Source organism: Seriola aureovittata, chromosome 3 (genome assembly GCF_021018895.1).
Source record: "Seriola aureovittata isolate HTS-2021-v1 ecotype China chromosome 3, ASM2101889v1, whole genome shotgun sequence".
In the NCBI taxonomy this organism is placed as follows: Eukaryota; Metazoa; Chordata; class Actinopteri; order Carangiformes; family Carangidae; genus Seriola; species Seriola aureovittata.
The window spans coordinates 17,373,802-17,399,477 of NC_079366.1; the positions used below are offsets into that span (position 1 = coordinate 17,373,802).

General features: G+C 40.6%; 3 protein-coding genes across 3 annotated transcripts; 1 reads left to right on the forward strand and 2 right to left on the reverse strand.

The window, feature by feature from the left end:
• Nucleotides 1-282: 282 nt before the first annotated feature.
• rfc1 (replication factor C (activator 1) 1) lies at nt 283-12,580 on the reverse strand. The gene is made up of 23 exons (XM_056372624.1): nt 12,447-12,580; nt 11,957-12,109; nt 11,447-11,522; nt 11,030-11,143; nt 10,332-10,627; nt 10,077-10,151; nt 9,544-9,621; nt 9,098-9,460; nt 8,746-8,859; nt 8,473-8,652; nt 7,273-7,377; nt 6,542-6,953; nt 6,280-6,392; nt 5,993-6,107; nt 5,308-5,396; nt 4,853-4,990; nt 4,455-4,550; nt 4,109-4,362; nt 3,887-4,004; nt 2,367-2,512; nt 2,042-2,255; nt 1,014-1,202; nt 283-909 (listed from the first exon to the last, which is right to left on the reverse strand). The coding sequence occupies exons 1-23, from the start codon at nt 12,447-12,449 to the stop codon at nt 808-810; spliced, it is 3,543 nt and encodes a 1,180-aa protein (XP_056228599.1). The 5' UTR covers nt 12,450-12,580; the 3' UTR covers nt 283-807.
• Nucleotides 12,581-14,494: 1,914 nt separating this feature from the next.
• rpl9 (ribosomal protein L9) lies at nt 14,495-18,735 on the reverse strand. Its single transcript, XM_056371289.1, is given in 8 exon segments — nt 14,495-14,655; nt 15,282-15,411; nt 16,742-16,822; nt 17,179-17,311; nt 17,537-17,632; nt 18,426-18,505; nt 18,508-18,540; nt 18,675-18,735. Coding segments are annotated over 7 exon segments (576 nt in total). The 5' UTR covers nt 18,721-18,735; the 3' UTR covers nt 14,495-14,655; nt 15,282-15,304.
• Nucleotides 18,736-19,810: 1,075 nt separating this feature from the next.
• Nucleotides 19,811-25,631, forward strand: lias (lipoic acid synthetase). Its single transcript, XM_056371288.1, has 11 exons — nt 19,811-19,968; nt 20,227-20,402; nt 20,981-21,074; nt 21,410-21,490; nt 21,624-21,780; nt 22,228-22,285; nt 22,380-22,508; nt 23,518-23,663; nt 23,761-23,831; nt 23,926-24,037; nt 24,646-25,631. The coding sequence occupies exons 1-11, from the start codon at nt 19,858-19,860 to the stop codon at nt 24,705-24,707; spliced, it is 1,197 nt and encodes a 398-aa protein (XP_056227263.1). The 5' UTR covers nt 19,811-19,857; the 3' UTR covers nt 24,708-25,631.
• Nucleotides 25,632-25,676: the final 45 nt, after the last annotated feature.

The window sequence follows — 25,676 nt, forward strand, 5'->3', positions numbered from 1 at the left end:
TTTTTACATTTTGTGCCATACTATACTATGACATTTTTCAAATTTTTATGTCATACTATACTATGACGTTTCTTGGCATTTTTATACCTTTCTATACTATGTTATTGTTGTTATTTTTTGACATTTTTATGCCGTACTATACTATGACTATACTACAAAATAAATGTGTGAAATATATGATTTCAATTAAAAATAAACAATCCTGAAACCATTTTCTAAAAACTTGCCAGCTTTCAGAAACATGACTGGAGAATTTGGAGGATAAAAAAACAACACTGACACTGATGAGCGACATATTTCTCTATTATTCCTCATGAAATCTTTACAAAATTGACATTTACAGGGTCATCAGTGCTAACCATAGAGCAAAATCAAAAAGTATTGTACTGTTCTGAAGTCATAGCAAAAGGTAACAGTCTTTTACATCAGTCTCATTATTTACAGCCTTGACACCTGGACCACAAACAGATGACGGAACAAATGCACAATGCTTCTGATGAGACACGCATTACTACAGATGTGTACAGACATGATAATGGGTGGAACAAGCAGATAATAAACATCATTTGCTTATGAAGACAGTCTGATGGCAACGTGACAGGAAGTTGATAAAAACTGGAAAGGCATTTCTCAGCCAGTGTGGTTTAGAGTTTTTGGCTGAGGGAAAGATGAGTTACCTGCAGAGTTTAAGGCCAGTTTCACTATGTTCTTATGCTCATTACAAGATCATTTTAAGTGCAGACAAAAATAATACAGTCTGTGGGGACAGTCAGAGGCAGACAAGGACAGTTCTTTTTTTTCGTCTTGTCATTTTTTTGCCTTGCCTTTCCCTTTGCCTTTCCCTTTGCCCTTCCCAGACTCTTCTTTCTTCTCCGTCTTTGACTCCTTGGTGGCCTTAGCCTTCTTCTGCTGCAAGGAGCAACAAAAGACAGACGAGATATAAACTGAGAAACATAAAGAACACAATGTGGGTTTCAGTTTGCACATGCTTATCGCAGTTGGAAAGCTCTTACCTTGATCATAGCGTCAGCTTTGAGACCTTCTCCTTCATCCTCAGACTCCTGAACTCCGTTGTCCATGTCCTCTCCTCCCAGCTCTGATTCCCCACCACCTCCACCACGGCGGCCCTTCTTCACAGCTTGCAGGGAGTACGGCGTCAGGTGAACTTCTTTGTTGTACGCACGCGTGAAAGCTGCTTTGACCTGGGAGGATAGTGACAGCATAGATGTCAAAATTCACTGCTTGTTGAACATCAACCAGGGAAGAGATAAAGTCAGTGTATTTTATTTTCTGACGTGCGTTAGAAGGCGTAGGATTTGTTGAACGCAGATGATTGCAAACATGATCATCACAAATACTAAAACACAAAGCGGAGTGCAACACTGTGGAAATCAGCATGACAGTGCCAGTATCACACTGTAATCTTTGTATTTTACACCGCGATACATGCAGCTGTTCATTGTCATATCTTGGGTTACTTTTTGTGAGTTGTTATGATCTGCCTATATGTTGTGATGCTGACTCTGTGTACTGAGCATTTTTTTCTTCCATTTTGTACCAAAAACAATTTCCAAGAACTCTATCAACATTAACATAGGGCTGCAACAGAAAATCATTTTCATTAAGGATTAATCTGCTAATTATTTTTTTGACAAATTGATGAATCATTCTGTCTAAAAAAAATATATGAAAATATTTACAAATACCTGTTATAATTTCCAACAGCCCAAGGTGATCTATTCAAAAGTCTTGTTTTTTTTGACCAACAGTACACTTAGATATTCAGTTTATTATCATATATGACAGAAAAGTATCAAATCCTAACATTTAATAAGCTGAAACCGGCAAATGCCAAACAAAGAAAAAACTATAATGATTATTTAAGTAATCAATTAGTCAATGAATTGATGCAGCTGTGCTGCCAGCCAACCAAAAAGGCCCAAACTAACTATGGTATCATTCCTTACATTTCATTTTTAACCACTGTTTCAAAGCCAATCACTAGACTCCAAACTATACCCGACCCCCACCTCCTCCTAACCTTAGAGTCCAGTTTGGAATAGGGGTCAGGCTGTCCACCCCAGACGCTGATCTCCATGATGCTGTCCACGTCCTCCTTTATCAGCTGGTAGTCGTTCAGCAGCTGCACAGCTTGACCGGCGCCCTCTGCTCCGTGCCTCTGAAGTGGGCTCAGCAGCGCCTGCCTCAGGTAGTGCAGGTAGTCCAGGTTCACCGCCTGTCTGCTGCTGAACGTCCTGCAGGAGCCAAACAAGTTAAATATTCCGTGTGATTTTGTAATTGATGAACTGTAAAAAGTTTTTCTTTTCTTTAAAAAAAAAAAAAAAAAAAAAAAAGGTTCTACTCACTTTAAACTCATGTGTGAGGCCAGCTCCTGAACAATACGGGAATGTTTACTGGTGGAGGAATACTTGCCAAGCCAGCTGGGGAATGTGGGGAACTGACTCATGTAGCCTCTCATGAGCTCCCCTGGTAACACACTGGCATAGATGGCCTATGAACACAGAGCAGCACAATGATGAAGCTCTGGTGCCCCAACGCATGAGCTTGTGTCTGCTTAAATGCCATTGCAAGGTAATTAGGTCAGTGCAAGAATAAACTTGTGATAAGGTGCAAGTGTGTATTTACAATAATGTTATATTATATTACTTTTAGTGTTTGTTTTAAAAAAAACAAAAAACAAAAGCCAGTTTAAAAAAAGTAAATGCCAGACATCACATATCAATCTCACACAGAATAAAGAAGAGTAAATATAATGACAAGCTGTACTTAGAGTATGTACTGTTGTGCATTGAAAAAGAGCCTATTTCTGAGGCCTTTGGTTAGTCGATTATGTCAAATTACTGTTATCAAAAATATGCCATTCCTCCGCAGTGTTCCTATAAAGCATCAGAGACAAAAATGCAAACAGCTGCAAGTTATGTGGACCCCAAAACTGCAACTACACTTCAGAGCTACGGCGGCAATGTAGATACCACATGGAGACTGGTCTTAATGGTCCCAGACTTGTGAAGAGCTTTTCAGCCACATTATTCAGTCGTCTGTTTCATGCCTGTTTGACAGGAGAGATACACTTTTATTGTAAATCAAAATCGTGTTGTGCCTGAATGCATCCTGTGTTAGAGGGTGGAGTCGGATGAAGAATTTAGAAAGGATGTTCAGGTTCGTTCTCATAGGCCCTTTGACGGTCATTTACAAGGTGGCTACCCCAGGGTAAACAGGAAAGCTGAGATCATGGTAACAACAACTGCGTGACAGGGTAACACAAACTCAGTGTCTCAGCTTACACTAACGGCGTCAGGCTCGGTTCGGGTTTGGACATAAAAACACAGAATGCCTGACAGAATGGGGCCAAGCTCATGTACAACTCTCTCAGACTTGGGTCAGGTTGGTCTTGGCAGAAATATGCAGCCCGCACTGCACTGTATCCTGTGTAGACACTGATGGAGGACTGAAGCTGCTGCTGCTAATGTGCTGCTTTCACTACACCGCCTGTGTAGACATGCGTCTATTGTCTTCTTTTCAGTAACAAACAACTAGCATAGGCAGTTCCACTGCAAACTTTCAGCTCAGTAACCATCGCTCTCCACCACAGTGAATAAAAGACCATTAGTCTCCTCCTGAGTGGTGAAACAAGGCCAACTGTTCCATCACCATTCTATATCAGTAAGTGAATGAAACAATGTCATGTTTCCTTTGGGGTACATAAAAAAGCACATTGTGGCCTGATAATGAACAACACAACCATCTACTTTAATGTTAAAATATACATCGGTCCTCACACCAGAAAATGGAAATGGATAATTTCCCCTTAACCTCTTTTGTTTATATGTGTGCGTGCGTGCGTGCGTGCGTGCGTGCGTGCTACCTGGGTAGGCAGCAGTGACCAGTTCTGCCCAGAGCGGATCCGTCTGTCCACCAGGTCTCCGTCAGAGATGGAGTCCGCTGTCTTGCTGAGCAACACCAGGTGGGACTTCAGATCTCCACTGTGGCAAGAGAAAAGAAAATGCAGGAACATTAAAGGAATAGTTCATAATTTTTGTGAAATATGATCATTTGTCCTCAGCTGGAAGCAGCTGGCCTCTCTCACCCGGCAGCCGCTGGACGGACATGCAGGTAGTTCTCTTGGACGAAGAGTGGTGATAGCGAGTAGTCGTGGAAGAAGAGGTCGGACTTGTCGATGAGGCTCATGTGGGCAGTCTCCTCCCCCTTGGTAAACACCTTCCTGCAAACGTCAAATGGCCCCAGTTTCATGTCCTTGCGAGCTCTGGCTGCGTCAGACTTGCACTGGTCATACGTCATCACCTTGTCTTTAGCTGACCACATGCTCAGGTTGTGGATCACCTGGAGAAAAAACAGCAAGCATGGTTAGAGGGCAGACTGAGGAGTTAAAACCTCGGTATAAATGGACTTTTATGATGCTTTGTCGTCGTTACCTGTCGGACATCCTGATTAGAAGCGAGGATAATTTCATTAAGAGCTGGAGGTGGGATTTTAATTCCTTCTTTGAAAGCGATGGACATCATGGCTCCCTGAAAAATTGAAAAGGAAAGGGAGAGGGAAAAGAAATCATGAATCATGCAAACATCAAAGTGTAAGGAGACATCTGATTCCAAATGTCTGTATTAATAAGTATCTTTAAAAAAAACAGCATTATTTTATAGCCTGTTTTAAGATATTATCCAATTGCACCAGTCATTAAATACGCTACTTGGATGCACTCAGCGTTAGTGTCTTGTATCAAGTTTTAGGCGTTTTATTTGAATTTACTAACAGAGGTTGGACAGAATATTTGTGTGTGTGTGTGTGTGTGTGTGTGTGTGTGTGTGTGTACCTTTATCTGTTCCACTCGCGGCCTCTGGAAGCGCAGATCGAAGCAGTAGTTGGCCAGTGACCTGATCTTCTGGTGGTTACGATCGTTGCACATGCAGATGATGGGAATCTTTGAACTTCTGATCAGGCCGATCATCTCCTTCAGGAGGCAGGAGATCAGGAGGTCAGTATCAAGAACTCATTAGAAGCTTAAGGGCAGCTGGAGTGGACTTATTATCAGACTGAATTTCTATTTTGTGTCACTTCATTATTCAGTCTGACATTTTGCTAATGTTAGTCGTTTTCTAGACAGAGTTTGGAGAGAATTTTGCAGTTAACGATCAATAGCAAGTGATGTATCCATCTCCTAGCTGTTGCTAGGAGAAGGTAATTTTAATAAAACAGCCTGATTACAGAGTTTTTATTTCTGGAAGTGGAAATTTCTGGTCCGACTATCAGAAAAATATGTTTATTTACCTGAATTCCTCCTCGGTCCTCATTGCCAGCCATGCCATCAACCTCATCCATGATCAGGACATGTTTAGTGCTCACAGTCTGAGACGTGCCTGCAAAACACACACACCAACAGTTACATACACCACATAGCGTACACTTGAATGAATTACATGTTGCGTTAATTCTCCAGGAGAAAGGAATTTAACCTCTGCCTGAAAAAAACACATGAACAAGACAAATTTCTGCAAATGTTTAGATTTCAGCAGCAGACTGAAACACTAAGACAGGAGATGTGATGTGCTATAGTCAAAGTACTGTCAGTATTGTTTTTGCTCCCTTAAAAAACCTTGGGGAAAATATTAGCACACTGCATCACAGGAACAAGATGCTTTGCAGGAGTTGCAGCTTCACAATAAAAACCTTTCAATGTAAATTGTTTTTCTTGTGAAACAAGCATGAAAAATGTTGTTACAGTCAGTGGAGTAGAAGAGCTCAATGAAAAATTAACAATTTAAATCTGTAAAATTTAGCAGATAATACAGTGAGATTAAGCATTAAAATGTACATGAACCACTGTTTCTTTATTGCACAGTTATCCATCCATACCACTGTATTTTGGAAACACAGCTTGTCATTTTTATGTGCATTTGTATCTATTAAGGCTGATGTAGGTTCAAATGGACAGAAACACAGAAAGAGGCACCACCTTTGTAAAAGTTCTCGATGCTGGTGTTGTTAAGTGACTCTGCGACGACTTCCTTCAGACTGTTTTTGCTGCGAGTACAGCTGGCATTCATCTCCACATAGCTGAAGCCCAACTCCTACAGGCCGACACACACGCACCACGCGCACACACACACAGACGCACAGTTAAAAGGAGGCTGAGGTCAGAGCAAAAATAATTCCAAGGTTAAAACATTATTTGATATAGCTTGGAGTAATGGCTGCAGCAATACTTCAAAAGCACAAAAATGTGGATGTTTCCAGACTGACCTCACAGACCAGGGCAGCAGTGGTGGTCTTCCCAACCCCCGGAGGACCAGAGAGCAGAGCAGCTTTAAATCCTGATCCATCATCTTTCCCTCCTCCAAACTTACCAAACCTTGCTAATGTGCATTAAAAAAAAAAAACAGCACAAAGCACATAGTCTTTAGCACAGGTACATTTTTCAGGGCTAAACTCATTGAAACAAATTGAGTTCTTGTTTTTAGTTTGTATCATTGATACAAACAAAGATAAACTGCTAATCTGCTACCTGCTGGTTTGGAAGCAGTGCTCTGGTTGTTGTGCCAGTTCTTCAGCCAGCGCAGCAGTTTATTGGCACAGCTCTGGTCACCCTGCTGGCCAATCACAGTCTTCAGAGAGTGTGGGCGGTACTTGTCCACCCACAGCAGACTGGCATCCTCCCCGGTCGGTGAGGGGGAAGATGATGAACAGGTGGAGGAGGATGAAAGGCCCAGCCCCCTCCTGGCCGTGTGACCTGAGCCTCTCCCAGGTGGAGTGCTGCCAGCTCCAGTCTTGCCACCATAACCTTGTGCCAGGCCGGTCTTTGACGGGCTCGGGGTGTGAGGGGACCTGGAATTACCCTTGGAGGGAGAAATCTTCTGGGCTTTGGGGGTGCTCTTTGAAGTCCGGCTGGGTGGAGTCCTGGTCTTTGAGGCTGTGCTCTAATTGACAGAGGGGTAACAAGAAAACATCCCAAAAACAGTTACAGGACATCTGAATAAAATCCATCCATACATGTAGAGGTGAAATAATTAGTCATTTGATGAAATCACAGGAAAATGATAACATAATAAAAGCAACTATTTTCAATAATTGATTAATCGTTTAAGTCATTTTTCAAGCAAAAAATTCAAACATTCACTGGTTTCTGTTTTAAGTTTGACTTTACCATCTGTTGGGTTCAAATTTTGACACCACAACTTAAATTACCCTGTAGACAGCATGATACACTATATTTCAGTAGATACTCTGAGTGCTGACCTCAGCCTCTGCAGCAATCTCATACTTGGACTTCTTTCCTGGTTTGGTTCTGATCAGCTCCAACAGACCATCCTCATCCAGGATCTTGGTACCAAGACTCTCCGCCTGAGCAGAGTGGGACAACAGAGTATAAAGTCGAGCTCTAACAGGAGGACAGATACAGGGAAATAGCACAAGAAAGAGGCAGGAAAACGAAACAAAGTCTTAAACTGGTGTGATTGCTGCTGCTTGTGTATTTCTATTACTCTACTATCCGAGTCAAAAAACATAGATGCTAAATAAACTATTCATATATCACTATGCATGTAATTTCTTGCAGTTTGCTGGCTTTTAACAATATTTGCACAACAACCACAACATTTGAAAATTAGTAACTGCTGTAAGTAAAAACCCTGTACACATCCAGTGTATTTCCAACAGGTCACTTGTGTTCAGTAGAAACTAGACTCAGATTACAAAAACACTCAGTATTGCATATAGTAACTGAGTAAGCTCATTATAATGGCATGTACATCTTATCAGTTACATACTGTGAAGTATTAAAGCCTAATGTAGAGATATTTTACGCTCCCGTTCACTCCCATTGCATCTATAACTCAGTCAAGACATTAAGGTTGATTAGTTTTCATATGATTATAAAGTCATTAACTAGAATTACCGCCTTGCAGTTGTAAGCCTCCGCCAACCAGCCAAGTTGCAGGCATGTTCACAATCTCCCTTTCCTGTGTTTCAGCATTGAAATAATGGCCAGAAGTACATATGTCACAGTGAAGTTGACCTTTGACCATTTGGATATAAAATATCATCACTTCATTATTTTCTTATTAGACATTTGTGTTAAATTGTGTCATAATTAGTGTGTGAATTCATGGGTTATGGCCAAAAACGTGTTTTGTGTCGTCACAGTGACCTTTGAGCACTAATCAGTATTAATAATTCTGATCAGCTCATCTTTGAGTCCAAATGAAAGTTTGTGCCAAATTAAAAATTCAAAATTCAAAATTTCCTCAAGACGTTACTGAGATAGAGTTCACGAGAACGGGACGTACGTATGTACACACATATGGACGGACATGGATACCTCTGGCTGTCGCTGGCAGGGAGGCATAAAAAAATCATGCCAGTCAGTATCAGTGCTCACAGCAATCACACACATTTTCTTGAGGAAATTAATTTGTTTGTTGAAGCCAGGTTGGTCACCTTCTCCAGCTTCGAGACTCCGCTGTCCCTGCCCTGCACCACATAGGTGGTCTTTTTGCTGACGTTGCCCGTCACTTTGCCTCCATAGCGCTCAATGAGGGATTTGGCGTCATCTCTCTCCATGGACTCCAGGACCCCCGTCAACACAAACACACAACCCTCCAGACAGTTCTCTGCTCCCTGGAAAACACACACAATATACAGTCAGAGATTAAGACCGAGACAAAGACGGTGGTCAGCAGCTTTTCTCAAGGTTGATGTGTGCGTTGTTACCTGCGGGATTTCCTTGGAGCCCAGAGCTCGTGGTCCATCTCTGTTGAGGTAGTTTCTGTAAGCGGAAGAGTTGACTTTCTTCTTCTCAGGGTCATCAGGACTCGTGTTTGTGCTCTGATGAGAGACAGATAGGAGGACATTTAACTTGCTCTTTTAATTGTTTTAATGTGTACTTGTGTAGATTTTCACTACGTGTTTTTATGTTTAGTATTTTATCCCTAGTTTCTGTTTCAGTGCTGCACAGCCAATTGGCCTTTGGGGAAAAATTAACTGATTTTTTGATAGATTATGTCCATTATTGATCTGGATACGATACATTTCAGCTGTCAGACGAGGCATTTGCAGAACTCACCTCTGGTTTCTTGGGAGAAGTTTTAAGTGCAGTGGGTGTTGTTCCTGTTTTGGGTGTGAACTTCATGTCTGAGCTCGACGAAGTGAGGGGCTCCTTTCTGGGAGAGGTTTTAATTTTTGTGGGTGAAATGGGGGTTTTGCCCTTTGTCCCTACATCTTTCTCTTCATCCTTCTTCTTCATCATGGCCAGTTTGGAGCTGGCTTTGCCAGGGGCAGGGTTCTTCTTAGGAGACGGACTGATCACATCCTCCAACACGCTGCGGTTGGTCTTCGTGAGGCTGCTTGTGCTGCCAGCAGCAGAGTCTGTGCAGCTCTTTTTGGGAATTGTGGCAGGTGCTTGTTTTTCATCAGAGCCTTTACGAGCCTGGATGAGGACACACACAAATTGATATTTACCAACCACTAACATCAGTAGTCAGTTTGCCTTTTAATCGTTGTGTTCTTTACCTTCTTCGCCTGTGGCTCCTCGTCCAGCATGGCCAGTGTTTTGGCAAACTCCTCGTCCTCATGGACCTGCTTTTCCATCTGAGTGAAATCAGAAGAAGAAAGCGAAAGCATGAGAATGGAAAAGCAGAGGCCAAGTTCAACGACAATTAGCAGCAGCAGTAAGAAGATTTTCTTTCTTTCAAGTATTCAAGCAAACATTATATCCCCATTTAGAATTTCAGGATTCCTCTAAATGATTCATGACAACTTTTAAACCTTCACAAACATTATCAGGCTTGGGAAACACAGACTCCTCCAGCCATCATACTCCAACAGACACAAAGGGTCATTTTTAATTAGACAGTAATAAAAATTCTTTTCATTATCATTTAATCTGCACATTATTTTTTTCAGGTTAATCATTCTGTCTATAAGTTGGTGAAAATTTGTTCACAGTCCAAAGTGACTTCATCAAATAGCTTTTTCTAACCAACAGTCGAAAAAGAACAAGAACTGGTTCAACGAACAAGCAGCTGTTACGCCGATCAGCCTACCTCCATGTCCTCTTCCATCTGCAGCTGTCTGGCGATTTCCTCATCACTGATCAGATCATCTGTGTCCTGAGTTGGCTGTGGAGGAGATGAGTTTTTACAAAGTCAGTTGGTTGTAAAATAATGATTCATTTAAAACAGTAATGAAAGACTGACAAAAGCGGCTCAATAGGGAATCAGTGGGTAACACTCAGAGACAGTCATGACCTTGATTCTTTTGGATATAGAATCAGTGCATTATCATTAGTCTGTACTCACAGCCTTTCGTTTGGTGCTGGCCACCAGCTTCTTGTCTGAGCGCTGGATGGTCCCTCTACCAAAGTAGTCAAATACTGAGGTGGGGGTTTTTTTGGGCTGAGGGGGTGTAGCTGATTTAGGGGTGACAGGTTTGGGAGGAGACTTCACCCCAGTTTTCCCTTGTGTGGAGAAGGGCTTGACAGGAGTCTCGGCCCCTGAACGAGGACTCCCTGCATCTGACTTTGTCGGTTTGGACGTGTCGTTCTTCTTGGTCTTGGAGACCTTCTTCAAGGATTGAAAGTTGTCACTGTCCGAATCTACAATCAAAAAAGAGAAATACCCTATTAGAACAAAGCTTTTCCTAAATGAACCACACATCATTCCTCAACTTTAACACTCTTGAGTCTCCCCAGATTTTAACATGAATGTTTGAATGCTTTTATTTTGTTCATTGCAATTCTTTACCTATTCATTTTCATTTAAAAGCTGTTTGAAATTTCTCTGTAGTGATCGTCATTTTTATTTTTATATGTGTGCTAGAAATAAGATGGTGGATTTGACAACAGTAAGTAAATATCCATAGCAAGGACAGAAAAATCATGAGTGGAGATGTATCTAAGAAGATATATTTTCTTTTAAGTTAGCCAGGAAAATATGAGAAGTAATCAGAACAGCTCCAGCATGTACAATAAGTCTGAAATATGATGACAAACCATCACCTGTTTCGGAGACATACTGCACAGGATCTTTTTTGGGAGGTGGTGATGTCTTGCTGGTCTTTTGTTTCTCTTTGGGGGATTTCTTTGACTTCCTCACTGGCTCCTCCTCCGAGTCTGGACAGAAAGACAAAGACGAGTGGTGAAGAAAAGACACAGGGACGATGAAGAGCAACGTGTCAAGCTGATGCTGGTGTAAATCATCGCTGATGAAAAAATAGTCCACTAAGTGGGCTTCACTTGAAGTATCAGCTTTTTTCCAAAAACAAATCTCTGACAATCTTTAAAAACTCAAGAGATAGTTCAACAGCACTTCCATGTGTTTTAAGGTTTTTTCCAGTATCCTCAAAGACTCTTCAAACCATCTGGATGAAAAACAGTCATAAGGGGAATCATGTAGCAGCTCGAAGTCACACTTACCTGACTCTATGACTGCATGCTTCTTTCTTTTTTTCTCACTATCCTTGCGTTTCTCGTCAGTTTTGGGGCTTTTGACCTAAACATCATAAACCAAATTTAACCCTGATCAATACAACAATGAAACAGAGGAATCCTTATACAATAACGAAGGCAGAACATAACAATGATGCAAAGGTTATCTCACGATGCAGGAGTTAATAGGAAAGTTTAAGGACACTTTAATGACAATATGGAGCAATGGATTGTCAAAGTGTGCTAGAAATCTGAGTTAAAGCCTTAACCTGTTAGTTTGGTGAAATCTTTATTTTTTTGAAGATAAAATATACATATAATTTCTCCATCCAGACCACAACAGACCTCGTCTAGCTTAAAAAAACCTAAATTTATACATATCAGACCTGGACCTCCAGACAAGTCCAAACTAGACTGTTATAGAGTGTAAAGACTGTTCAAAATACAATTTGCATAATAGATTTGTGGCAGTGTCATAAGTCAATATTATTTCCTTGCCTTCTTGGTCTCTTTCTTTTTCTGTTTTACCACCTCATCTGGAGACTGAGGCTTCTTCTTCTTCTTCTCCTCCTCTGCCCTCAGGTTTCCATTGGGGGCTGGTTTCTGCACCGCAGCCTTCCCTGCAGTCGGTGCAAAGAACCGCCTGATGTCCTGTGTGCACACAGACAACATGTATGAGAAGTTCTCCATGAAATCAAGCACACAGCCAACCGTGTCCATGTGTTTACATTTTGAGGGGTTTCACTTTCTGGCGTGGGTTGAGGAGGAAAACGTATAGCGTTTAAATGAACACACCAGCAGATAAATATCAACACGAACGAACACGATCATTATGTTTTCATGGCTAAACTTAAAATAACAGGTTGATAAGTCTATCCTCTTTAGCTGCAGCTAACCCCGCGCAGCGTCGTTTTCACTTGAATTAACCGTCTACACATGTACGGCTCACCGTCAGAGCTGTGGCGTAGTATTAAAATCTGTAACGTACCATTGTGAAGACGTTTTTGTCGCAGCTTTAGTTTCAGGTTATTTATCAGAAAAGTCTGACAATCCTGTTTGCAGCCGCTTGGCGCGAAGCGGGACTCTGTGGTCGCCCGGAGATGACGAACAACCGGGAGTAGGTCTGTGTGCGCGTGGTGCGTCATGTGAGTCACTTAGCGTGTGTTTCGTTTTTTAATAAATGCAATAAAATAAGGAATCTCCAGATCAGTAAATGTCTCATTGTCACTCGGTGTCACAAAAATATTACCAAGGATTTGCAATGTATACACACACATATACATATATACATTAATATATGCACATTTATTATTAGAGATAATGATATATGGAATAAACTATACAGTAACAGTCACATAAACCTTGAACTATGAGTTGAACTATGTTACATTTCCTGCAAAAAGGCATATTGGTTTTCTATTCTGGGCGATATACAGTAGAAAATAGGCTTTCTGTATTCAAAACAAAAACTAGACAACTATAGATTATGTTTATGATTTTTTTCTATCAATAGGAAATGGGAATTAAAGTGCAGATTGGTGTATTTGATGTGATGATGTCTATTGTGAAGTTGTATCTTGTGGTTAGTGCAATACAAGTGAATTAGTGAGTTATTGTTGAACTCAAGCAATATGGCACTGAGAAAACTTTCATTGATTAATTCTCTTTCATTCACCAAGTGAGCGTGGCCTCACTAGACAGTTCGACGTGTTGGCTGGTGCAAACTTGACTGACTCCTGTGTGTTTGGTGTTTAAAGATGGCAAATGCTGGGACGCAGATACTGGAACCATGTGCCAGGATATCCTAATGATTTCTGAGATGACACAGAGGCGTTTTTTACCATAAAACACACATTACACATAAGATACTGTAACTGTTCAATGACTGGTACACGCCAAGATGCTCACAATGACAAAGTTGACATGCTGATGTTTAGCAGGTGAAATGTTTTGGCCATACTCACATGCACCAGGTGTGTTGTCATGAACCAAAGTATTGGACAAATTCGTATTTTGACCCGATGATGTGCTACATGAAAGATCATCCTAATAAAACATGGACGTCTGTCATTTGAACGTCAAGACTTCTGAAACATTTTAATTTAAAACCAAATTGTCAACCTCATAATGGGGCTAGAAGAAAGGTCAGGGAACCACCAAAGTATGGAGAATACATCATCTAGGGGCCACATATGTCTGTACAAAATTTAATGGCAATCCATTCATTAATTTTTGAGATATTAGACCAAAGTGGTGGGCAACTGACCAACATTGCCATTTCTAAAGCAAAAAGCAAAAACACTCCCAATTACAACCCTGTCTTAAAGAAATCACATTTGAATTAGATTTTGTAGTTTATTTTTTGAGCAGTGACACTGTTCTGAACTTTGGGGGGAAGCTGCATTACTGCCAGCGAGTGAAATGACATTCAATTTGTTTGAACATTTATCTACTGCAGCTACTACAAACAATCACTAGAGAGATGGGACTGAACTGTTGTTCACAAAGTATTGATGGTATGTAGCCTTGTTGATATAACCTCATAGTAAAATAGCACAAGCAGAAGAGAGGGGACACTGGGATTAGAAGGAGTTAAATCTGACTGAAGACTGGCCATGAAGATGGTCAGCTACAATTTACTTGGCCTTAAAAGTTGTCAATGAAAAAAAAATTATATTGTTTTACATTTGATCCATAAAAGGGTGAAATACTTTTAGGAAACAATCATAAATGTTCCTGTTTATTCACATTCACATGTCTAGGACACTACAAATGTGAACAGCAGTAAAGCAACAGGTTAATATCAGTTACCCTAACTTTTGATTCTAGGCTGCAGATTCAGTTTCCTTTGTTCATCATTTAACTATAATTTTGTATTAATAGTTTTGAATTGATGTCCTTTTTGTTCCATTTGTATATTACCTCGCATTTTTGTTCTTGCAAAACTAATTTCAAAAGGTGCCGTTTTAATTAAACCCACTTTGACCTGCAGCAGAGTGAGTTAAATAAAAAAAGGTGACAAACAACCAGGAGAGATAAATTGGAAAAGTTGGTAATTTATTGGTCATGAGAGAACATGGTGAATATTTATTCGACTTCTGGCTCCACCACAGTGGTCTTCTCGCTGATGTAGATGCCATCCAGGAACTTCCTGATGTCCTTCTTTCTGACCGTGGTGGCCTGTTGGATCAAGGCCGCTGAAAAACAGAAGAGCCAAGTGTGAGGGGAGAAGAATGATCACATGCAGCAAACGGGCCTGCATGGCATGAGCACCATTTAAGATGAGATGTTGAACTAAACATCAAAAACAACAGGGCATCTGACAGAGAAATAGGGCTGGGCAATAGTTTAATATTAGTAATCAGACAAATAAATAAATAAATAAATAAATAAATAAATAAATAAATAAATAAATAAATAAATAAATAAATAAATAATCAGACACTTGCTGACTCTTTTCTCAAATGTGAGGATTCACCACTTTGTAATATGAGAACCAACTGAATGTCTACGTTTTGGATTGATGGTCATTCAAAAAACAAATACATTTTTCTTTGGGAAATTAGAAAATCGGATGGAAAACAGTATCAGCATATTGTTTTTAATCATATTGCCCTGCCCTAAAATCAAAATAGAAACAGTTTCTTTGAAAAACCAAGAAGTTAGAGCCACAACACTTTGCATAACTTGAAATTGCAGACATCTCTGGAACAGAAAAGAAAAGAAACATGCCTTTACAATGACAGTGTAAGGAGCATGCCAAGGAAAAGAAAAGAGGGCTCCCCTGTAGGCTACAAGGGAGAGTTCGACGGCATTGTCTAACCTCTACGACTGCAGATGTAACTTTTACTGATCTGGTTCCACTACTGTTCCCTTCTCAGACACGTAAATACCGTCCAAGAACTTTCTGATATCCTTATTTTTGACTGTGGTTGCCTGTTGGATCAGAGCAGCTGGAACAGAGAGAAGTTGGGGCGATGAGCAGCACATCACAACACACAGGGATCACAATAATTACAGAGGGTTGAGGAGAGAGACAATGTCAGTTTTGTTGTTTAGGCTCTGTAACCAGGTATAAGGAATTTAAAATGAAACTACTAACGTTTAAGATGCAGCTTTAATGTAAGGCTATTTATAAGGAATAATTGTAATTAAAATATATCATGTTTTGTATTTTAGAGTCAGTTGTACTCAGTTTCTTTCCTGGTGATGCTCTGCCAGGCCTCTACAGCACATTCACTCACTGCTTGTTGAAATACACAGGTTACAGTCAAGAGATTACATTTTGGTCTTTGTTCAGGATCATTGTGCTGCTGTTTTCTCACTTCCTACACTGTTGACCTACAGCTCCTATAAAGCTGAAAATCAGCACGTCATCCACAAAGCAACTGTTGTATTTTAAGACCAATGTGCTGGAGTACAGAGCCAACAAAAAGGAAACATGTCACTGTCCTACTTACAAACAACAAATAGTACAGTTCTGTATACCAGTGGACATGGGGGGTGGGTCACTTCAAAATCTACATCAGTTGTGAAGGTGTTGGATTCTTACAGTGAAGTCTTACTGACTTGGTAAGAGAAACTGAACTGAGGTCCACTGATGGCATGTTCGTACAATATGTTCCAATGTAGAGAATTAAAACTGAAGTTAGTAGTTCAACCAGGGATCCAGGATCACAGCCCCCAAGAGGCAGCGAAGTACATCTGAGGCTTTGAGATGATTAGCAATTTCGTTGAGTGGAATTTTCAATTTTTTTGGACATTTATCATTAGTTTTTCCTGGTGAAATGATTATTATAAACTGTCAAACACCAGAAAAGTTTAGGAACCACTGACTTCTGATAAACACTAATATTGCTGGAATTAACTGAAATTTTACATCATGAACACCAGATCACAATTTTACATCTACATTCTACATCATTGTTCATGTCTCCTGTCATAAAACCAGAAAAGTAAAACTCAGTTCAGGGGAATAATCTGTTCTGTAGAACAAGAGGAGGGAGGACTATACATGAAATCAGGATCTGACAGGATTAATTACTACACCATGGGACTGATGTGAAATCACTCTGCCAATCACATGCCACCAAGTTCTTCATTTGTTTGATAAAACTGAAATTATTTCAGGTAACCTGCTTGAAGAATATTGATAATCTGCAGCATTCTACTGAATGGGGGCTCAAATATTGGGAAAGATATCAACAGGGAATAGTGCCGCAAATCATTCTTGTTCTAATGTGCAGATAAATTATTGTGCCATGTAGAAGATGAACAACGTACATGAGTTTGACACCAGCTCAACGTCGTTGCCCTCCAGCACCAGCTCGTCCTTCTGGGCGGCTGAGACTGAGCAGATCACACCTGAGATAAGGACAGGAAAAATGATCGTCACATGTGATCAAACAAATTATAGGAAGTGGGACAATTTTCAACCCAAAAACAAAAAATAAGTTGCTCAAAAACACCTCCACATGTTGACAGGATGCCCTGAGGATCTAACTGCAAACCCTCAAAATCTTAGCCACAGCCACCACAAAGAACTGACTCAATGGAGCATTGTAATTAATGACTTCTCAAGTATTTAATTCTAGACCTGAAACAATTAATTGGATTATTGAACAAAATATATTAAATTTATCACACCTTACAGAAAACACTAGTAGTTATGATAAGAATGCAAGTTCCAAAACTACAATATTACAATAACTGGCACTCACCAGGCCTCATTCTGACACGGCGGATGTACTTCTCTCCCAGGAAGTTCCTGATCTCCACCAGAGTGCCAGTCTCCTGAATGACAACGTTGATGGGGAAATGGGCGTACACGGAGCGCATTTTGTACCGGAAACCCTGCAGTCAGAGGACAGGGAGTCACTGAGACGGACTGTAAAGGCTAACAAAATAAACTGCTCAACAAAAGCCAACATGATTTTTACAGCTACACAGCAGAAATCATGACTACAAAATTATACTAACTTCACCATCAAGGCTGGGGTATAGAGATTATTATACCAGTTTGACACTTGTCAGTCAATAACTCAAGACACCATCAGAGAAGCTGAACTGAAATCTCACCAAAGTGACTCCCTTGATCATGTTCTGGACGTGGCTGCAGATGGTGCGCACTGTGGCCAGCTCCTTCCTGTTTCCCCACCATTTATCCACACGAAGCTGAGGAGGACAGCACAGCAACTCATGTCACTTTCATTAAACTATTTATCAAGTTTTATTGAACAAAATATTCATGTTTTAATCTATCAGACTGTTAACCCATTACAATAGAATGGATCAATAAGCTGAGAATTTCCAAATCAAGTAACTTCTTTCTAAACAACACTTTTGAAAAACACCATCTACCTGCCACTCTGCTCAAGTTGAGAAAATGTTAAGTTCACTTTAACGGTCATTTGTCTTTTTAAATAGCTGATTATTAGCTACTTGGGCAGAACAGAAATAAGCTGCTAGCACAACATATCATTAACCTTTAGGCTGATATAATCAACCTGTCAAGTACATCTAGAGCAACAGTACATTTGGAGTTGTGTTTCTGGGGACCTGGCAAATCTAAGCTCAGTTTTCATTCTTCAACGTTTTTGTCTCCAAACAACTCCTGAGGAAAATATCAGGCTATTTAGCTCCGACATGCTCTACTGTTTTCACCAGCTAGTGCGTGTGACTGCTCTTTGGTGCTGGACAGGTGTACAGTGGGTTATAAGAACTTTTTTTTACACTGAAAAGAGCTGCCTGCAAAAACAATGCTATGAGAGCTGCAGGCCGGACAACTAAACAATGAGCTGAAAGTCACTATAAAGCTGCATAAAGCCAAGGCCAGCTGCTGATTAAGGTGATGATTCTTTGTAGGTTTGTCACTACATGGGATCCCTCTAACATGGACACTTAATCTAAAGTACAGTATTTTTCCAAGTGCACTATATTTTCATGACATCTGCCTTCTTGCTCTTACCTTCTTCTGTTTCTTGCCCAGCAGGCTGAGCTCCAGGTTGATGTGGTTGAACTCCCTGACGAGCTTGCCACGGGGCCCTTGACAATCACTGTCCGCCCCTTCAACCTAATCTCGACTGCACCACCACACAGGAGCAATCAGTTAAAAAAAAAAACAACAAAGACAAAATGGATGAGAAGCCACTCTCCATACAAGTTATAGAGATTATAAACAAACTCTTAGGATCATCACGATTGACCAGTTTCTTACCATTGTCGGGGATGTCGACAGTCTGACTGCTGAGAATGGTCTTCATTCTGTTAAGAGACAGACACAGTGTGTTTAATGCTCTGAAGCCCTTTACACCTCACATGTACCAACTGTCTTATCTTATAAGCTATAACAGTGTGAGGTCAGGTTACAGCGTGCAGGCAGGTTATGAAGGGGTGGACTGGCATGTTGAACACCTGACAGCTAGAATATATAGCTTGATCTCATGTTTACTGATTTCTGATAGAAATGTGCTCAGTGTCAAACTGAATGCAGCCAAGCCTCACTGCGATACCTCAACTAGCGCTAATGCTAACGTGGAGCTACCGAAGGTAGTCAGACCGGTGTTTCACGTGTTATTACTACACAGTTAAACTTCTCTCAACACGTTAGTGGCCGTAAATGACAACTGGAGCCACCCGAAGGTCATCTTATATAAATAATATTGTTCAACAAGCTGAGGCCTCAGCAGCGTCAGGCCTGAAACAAGACAGCGGAAAACTACTAATATATTTCCTCACAAATCTTCAAGTAAAGCCAAAATACAGCCTGTGTTGTGAACCACAACGCTCTCCGTGACTGACGATTTGAAATTAAAACAAAAATATGTTTAATTGCCACAGATGGAGTTAGATAAAACCCGGTGAACAATTTCTTGGATATCCTCACCTCGCCGGTAGCAGAGGAAAGGAAGAAGGAAGGACGTCACGACGCTGTTGTAGAGCACGTACGTGTCGTCATCAGGCATTACCAGACGATCTTAGTGATGATCACAAATTGACGAAGTATGGATACATAATACTCCCGTCAAAAGTGTGGCCAAACCTTTTAGAGGTAAAACTGGCCGCAAATACCAACTAAACATAGAGAAGCTGTTAATTTATTTCTAGTTATTAGCAGCATTTTCTTCCACTTACCTGTGCCGCGTTCAGGTCATATCGGAAAAACTGCAAGCTCAGTGCGATCTTTAGTCTTCAGGAGATATCCTGATTTTTTTTTTTGTTGTTGTTTGAGCTGTCAACTATGTTTTGTATGCAACTTTTATGCTGCTGTTTTGATTGTTTTTAACCGTAAGACGTATTGATATCGATTAACTCGGAGGTTTTCATATTTTCCTACTCTGCAGACATTACGTGAATATAACACCAGACCAAAGCAGCCGTTCGTCCAGGGTTTGTGGCTAATGACAAGTCGCCTGCTAACTAAAGTCATGGCGTTGCTGAAACGAAGTTGCTGCGTTGCTGGTCGTTTCTCCACAAACCATCTGTGGCTGAGTCCCAGATGCATCCCACATGTGAGTATTACCACTCGGACATTGTCCAGTTCACGAACAGCGATGGTGTGGGTGATCTGTTGACGGGATCCGTCGGAGGTGAAGCCTGTGTCACGGGCCTTGAAGTACAACCTGCAGTGGTGTATGTTTTGCACCTAAGCTGCAGTGACTGTTCACATCAAAATAAGTTGCCGTGAACATTATGACAGTGTGTGAATTTAAGAAAAGACTCAGTAAAGTTGAGATACCAGAACTAACCCACCGGTCCTGCCTCTACAGGTTTATACCAGCAGTCTATCAACTGTGGCCAAATCCTCCCCAGACCGGGCTGACAGAAAGAAGGAGCTTCTGAGCGACGACGGGCCTGATCTGCAAGACTTTATTTCAGGGGATCTGTCTGAGAAAAGCAAGTGGGCTGAGTACAGAGGCACCCTGAAGAGACAGAAGGGAGAGAGGTAAGACAGCAGAGACATTGCAGCTGTGGTAAACAGGAGAGAGACAGTCGGGATTTCCAGCTCTTGCAGGTTCAAGAAAACCGTCTGTGAAGTGCGGTATGTTTGTTATCAGAAGGGTTCAAAGACCAGATCAGACTAAACCTTATCCCAGACTGTGTTCAACATGAAGGTTAAGTGTCCTTGAAATCATAGTTTTAAGAGAAATAGTTGAAGGCGGGATATAAAACAGGATATAACATTACATTGATGCAATCGTTCATAAGCAAGCAGACAAAGTTTTACCGCTCCATTTGGCATCTTATTTCTAGATCATCATTGTTATTTTAATTATTAAGTTGGACTCCTTCATGTCAGTATGGATACACAAGCTTTTTTAATCAGTGTAAAAAAAAATTCCTCATTGATTTACATGATTTTGAGGTTACATTACCATCTGATTATTTTATCCTTAAATATTTTTTCAGTTGAATTTCCACAAAAGTTACCCTACCACAATGCGTAGGGACATATACTATGATAGCACCGATGTCCACACATACATTGCACATTTACTGAATAGCTCTGTTATATCAATACAGGCTACGGCTTCCTCCTTGGCTCAAGACAGAGATCCCCATTGGAAAGAACTACAACAGGCTGAAGAACACGCTAAGAAATCTCAACCTGCACACTGTAAGTTTCATATCTGTGAGTGCATGAATGTCAGTGTTGTCCACTGTCCCAGCTGCTTTGAGCTCACTTAAAAATATAAACAACTAATGGTGTGCACAGACATATTGAGACGTCTGAAATATGACTTTGGTATACGAGAGGCCAGGCGATTACAAAACTACTTGCCTTTCAAATACAGTTAACAGTTTGGATATTGTTTTTCCACAGGGTGTCTGCCGGTCTTGAAACGTGGGTTTTGTAGTTGTTAAGTCTGTCTTTTGTTCGTTTTGTCATTTTACACCCTGGGTCAAGTTCTTGGGCATTTGAAGATGTGTTTCTCTCGTCTTTGTCCTCAGGTGTGTGAGGAGGCCAGATGTCCAAACATTGGGGAATGCTGGGGAGGAGGAGAATACGCAACGGCCACAGCCACCATCATGGTCAGTCTCCTGACAAACGGTGACTCTTTGATGTGCAGCTGAATTCACTGCCAGTTATGGATTAACCTCTGATTTTCAACAAAGGAGCACTTTGATATCGTTTTCTGTACACTTGCTCTCTCTCTGTATACAGCTGATGGGAGACACATGTACCCGTGGATGCAGGTTTTGCTCCGTAAAGACGGCCCGTAAACCCCCACCTTTGGACCCAGACGAGCCATACAATACAGCCAAGGCCATCGCTGCCTGGGGGCTGGACTATGTGGTTCTCACCTCAGTTGACAGAGATGGTAATGACCTCCTATAACAGTGTGTCCTCCCAACTCTTCCCTACTGTTACTGCTACTTTACATCATTGGCAGCAAAGAAACTCTCAAAGCTGGAAGATAAACTGATGTAAAATGATTATGTATTCTGGACTATTCTTAGCCAAGTAAACTCAGAGCTTCAGTCCATCTCTTTCCACACTCTTTTCCAACACACCATGCTTTATGTCCAAATGTTGTTGTTTTTTTTGCCAACAATATCTTCATCAGGATGGAATCTGGGGTTGTTTCTGATTTCTTTAGATCTGTCAGTCACATGACTTATAAATCAGTGTAAATACCAACTATTCAGAGACATTAGTTATTTTCCCACAGATTTTAAATAAAGTTCACAAAAAATACAAATGTCTACAAATTCAAAATAATGGCATTAATGGCCTGTTCTAATGCCAGTTTTTCCTTTTTGTGCAGATATTGCTGACGGAGGAGCAGAGCACTTTGCTAAGACTGTCTCTAACCTGAAGCAGAGGTAAAGTGTCCCATCCCTTTTGGATATATTGGGAGTTTGTATCTTAATATCTGTGCAAAATTAATAAATAAGCACCTTTGTCATCCTCATCCAGAAATTCTCAGATCCTGGTTGAATGTCTGACCCCTGATTTTCGTGGTGACCTAACAGCTGTAGAGAAGATCGCACTGTCTGGGTTAGATGTGTATGCCCACAATGTGGAGACAGTGCGTGAGCTGCAAAGGTACTTAGACTTTACATATTGCTTCTGTATTTTACCAGCTTGTAGTTTCTGTGTTTTTATAACATAATAATGCACAAAGTTAGAGGCTAAGAATCTATTTTCTGTTGAAAGTCTTAATGCCTTAAATTCATCAGATGTTCAGGCTGATATTAGTGAAATGAATCAAATTCATTGGATTAATGACAACAACAAACAGTTTCATTGAATTGTCTTTTGGTATCCTCCAGAGATGTTTCAAGAAAGATAAGAAATAATTTGCTCAGCAATATTATTTGTGTCTGATAGGTTTTTTTTTCTCCAAAAAGTTGAGTGAACTAGTTAAAAAATCCTTAAAATGAGATTTGCTCTTTTTCCCTCATTGTAATATCCAGAATCTATGAAATTTATGAATATGCGAATATTGTTCATTTCAAAATTTTAACTACTAGAGACGATATTTCCCACTGAAAAGTCCGTTCTCAGTGTATGTGAAATAGGGATTGATGGTTCCATGTCGCAGTTGTTTAAGTTGCATCTTGACCGCAACTGGCTCCAAATTTGTTTTGATGTCACAAAATCATCTCATACGCATCTTGTTAAACAAATGAAAACAAACTCTGCACAAACCTGAGTTTGCACAGGGAAGATCAAAGTATCCAAAGTATCTGTCATCAAGCCCAGCTGGTAAAAAATATAGTTAATATTTTCAAGATAGTCTTTTGTGTAGTTTTAGTCTGTGTATAAATAAAAAGTTATAGTGTTGGTTACAGCCCTGCCACAAGAGGGACGTCTGTCACATAGAAGGAAAAAGGTAATACACACTATGACCAGCAGGTGGCACACAAGAGCCATTTCCCTGCTGTTAGTATAAATACTAGATGAACTGCAGAAGTGGAAACCCAGAAAAAACACATTGTAGTGGTTTAGTAATCTTGGTATATGTTATCAGTGTAAGGATATACAGGATATTTACCTTCTGGATGATTTATTTCAATGGCTCAGGATGTTGTTCTGTCCCATCTCTTTCCAGGCATGTTCGTGACCCCAGAGCGAACTTTGACCAGTCTCTGAGTGTCCTGAAGCACGCTAAAAAGGTCAAACCCACTGTGCTTACCAAGACTTCCATCATGCTGGGACTGGGGGAGACTGATCAACAGATACGCGACACCTTGACCGGTGTGTACTTTCACTAGTCACACACACAGACACACTTAAAACATTCTGACGTAAACTACAATGATTTCCTGATCGCGCTGTTGTGCTGATGTTGCAGAGCTGCGAGAGGCAGGAGTGGACTGTCTAACACTTGGGCAGTACATGCAGCCCACTAAACGCCACCTGAAGGTAAGCTCCTTATTCTCTGTTTGGGATTCTCGATTTACTACGGCAGCGTGGAAAAAGCACTTTCAGTAAAATGACAACACGTGTTTTGGTTTAGGTGGAAGAATACGTCACTCCAGAGAGGTTCGCCCACTGGGAGAAAGTTGGGAATGATATGGGCTTTGTTTACACAGCCAGCGGGCCACTGGTGCGATCCTCCTACAAAGCAGGTGAGAAACTTTACATAGCACATACACCATACATGCACAAGTCATACAGAGCCCAGTCCAGTGCCATAAAGGACTACCTTATTTAAAATCCATTTTATTCTAGCTGAAACTCATTGCTAAGATTGAAGCAGCAGCATAAAAGGTCAATTTCCCCAAACTGGAAAAAAAAACCTTTGTTAACCCACAGTGACATCTAGACATGCAGTTAGTTTGAGTTTGTTTTGCTCAGGTTTTGAGATTGAGACCACGGTGAGGTCTGATACTCAAGACTACCATTAGTTATACTGATGTAGAGAGAAAAGGTGCAAAATACAAGAAGACTAAATTTGTACATTTTTCTAAACCAAATCCATCAGTTTTATTTTGAAAGGTGATACAGGGTTGTGGGGAGGGTGGGGGAAAGAGGCATAGAAATTATGATTTTCTGATTTCTTTGGGAAATTTCTTTAATTATTGTACTGAATAATAACTATAATAGTAACTATAAAATGAAAAGTCTCACTACGATAACACTAGCCACTAGACATACGATTCATGTAAAACTGAAAAGTAGAAGAGTCTAGAAGGACAAAGTTCATCTTTCTAATCAGTTTTTTTTCTTTTTACAGGCGAGTTCTTCCTGAAGAATCTACTTGAGAAGAGAAAAGCAGAAGTCACTATAGCAGAATGAAAACCAGCAGCTTCTACAGTCCGCCCTGCATATTACCTTCATATATACTTTTAACTACACGCATTTAGTTACAAAATCAGCTTTACACTTGCAGCGGCACAATGCATTGTTGTAAACCATAGCACAGGAAACACATTTATCATAATGAGTAGGAACAACTTGTGCAGTTAAAAAGAAGAAGCAGGTGGCAGTAAATAAGGGTACGGCAGTGAGTTGTTACTGTCTACCTGTGGCAACCCAGAGGTCTCCTGTACATTTTAGAAGGAGATCAAAGAGAACAAAGCAGTAAGAGGTCTGCAGATATGTAGATAACCAGGGTGCAGACTGTGTCCACGTGACCCTGCCAGGAGAAAATACAACCTGGTGTGAGCAGTAGCTGTAATTTGCCATCTCTGCACCTCAGGGGCCCCTAAATTACACCCAACATCAACTCCCTCCCCCTCAGGGGCCATGGACTTCAAGTAAAGAGCTACTGACCTTTCACAGCGAGCACTCTGTTTATGAGTGCTTTGATGTCTGCAGTTTCAGGACCAATGATTTAATCAAGCAAGAGGGGTTTTTTGCTGTTGGTTTGATGATTCTTGCAGCAAGTCAGAGGTAAAATTACATGATACTATAACAAATCTATGCCTGCTAAGGACTCCCTTTAAAAAATTTCTATTTTATTACACTAGGAAAAAGAACAAGTTGAGCCCAAATTGGCCTCTCGTCAGGTACTTCATATCAAAAGAGCGACTTTTGATACATCTGTATGTAAAGAAGAGATCATTTGGGCTCAAACAGTGCTTATTCTAATGTACTAAAATTTTAATTTTACACCTGGACAAGAAAGATGTATGTTTATTTTGCACACTGACTGTTTAGACAAAACGAATCTTTAAAATGTACATTTATATTTAAAGAATTAAAGCTCCTCAGTCTACATTTGCTGGTTTTCACTTCTGTGTCAGTTTTTTAAAAATCAGTTTA

Coding starts and splice junctions, on each gene's coding strand:
- rfc1 (XM_056372624.1), bottom strand. Junction 6,108..6,279: donor CTGCTGCCCTGGTCTGTGAG/GTCAGTCTGGAA, acceptor GTCGGCCTGTAG/GAGTTGGGCTTCAGCTATGT. Junction 4,551..4,852: donor CGCGAGTGGAACAGATAAAG/GTACACACACAC, acceptor TCAATTTTTCAG/GGAGCCATGATGTCCATCGC.
- lias (XM_056371288.1), top strand. CDS start 19,858: ATGACAAGTCGCCTGCTAACTAAAGTCATGGCGTTGCTGAAACGAAGT. Junction 21,491..21,623: donor CGGCCACAGCCACCATCATG/GTCAGTCTCCTG, acceptor CTCTGTATACAG/CTGATGGGAGACACATGTAC. Junction 21,781..22,227: donor CACCTCAGTTGACAGAGATG/GTAATGACCTCC, acceptor CTTTTTGTGCAG/ATATTGCTGACGGAGGAGCA.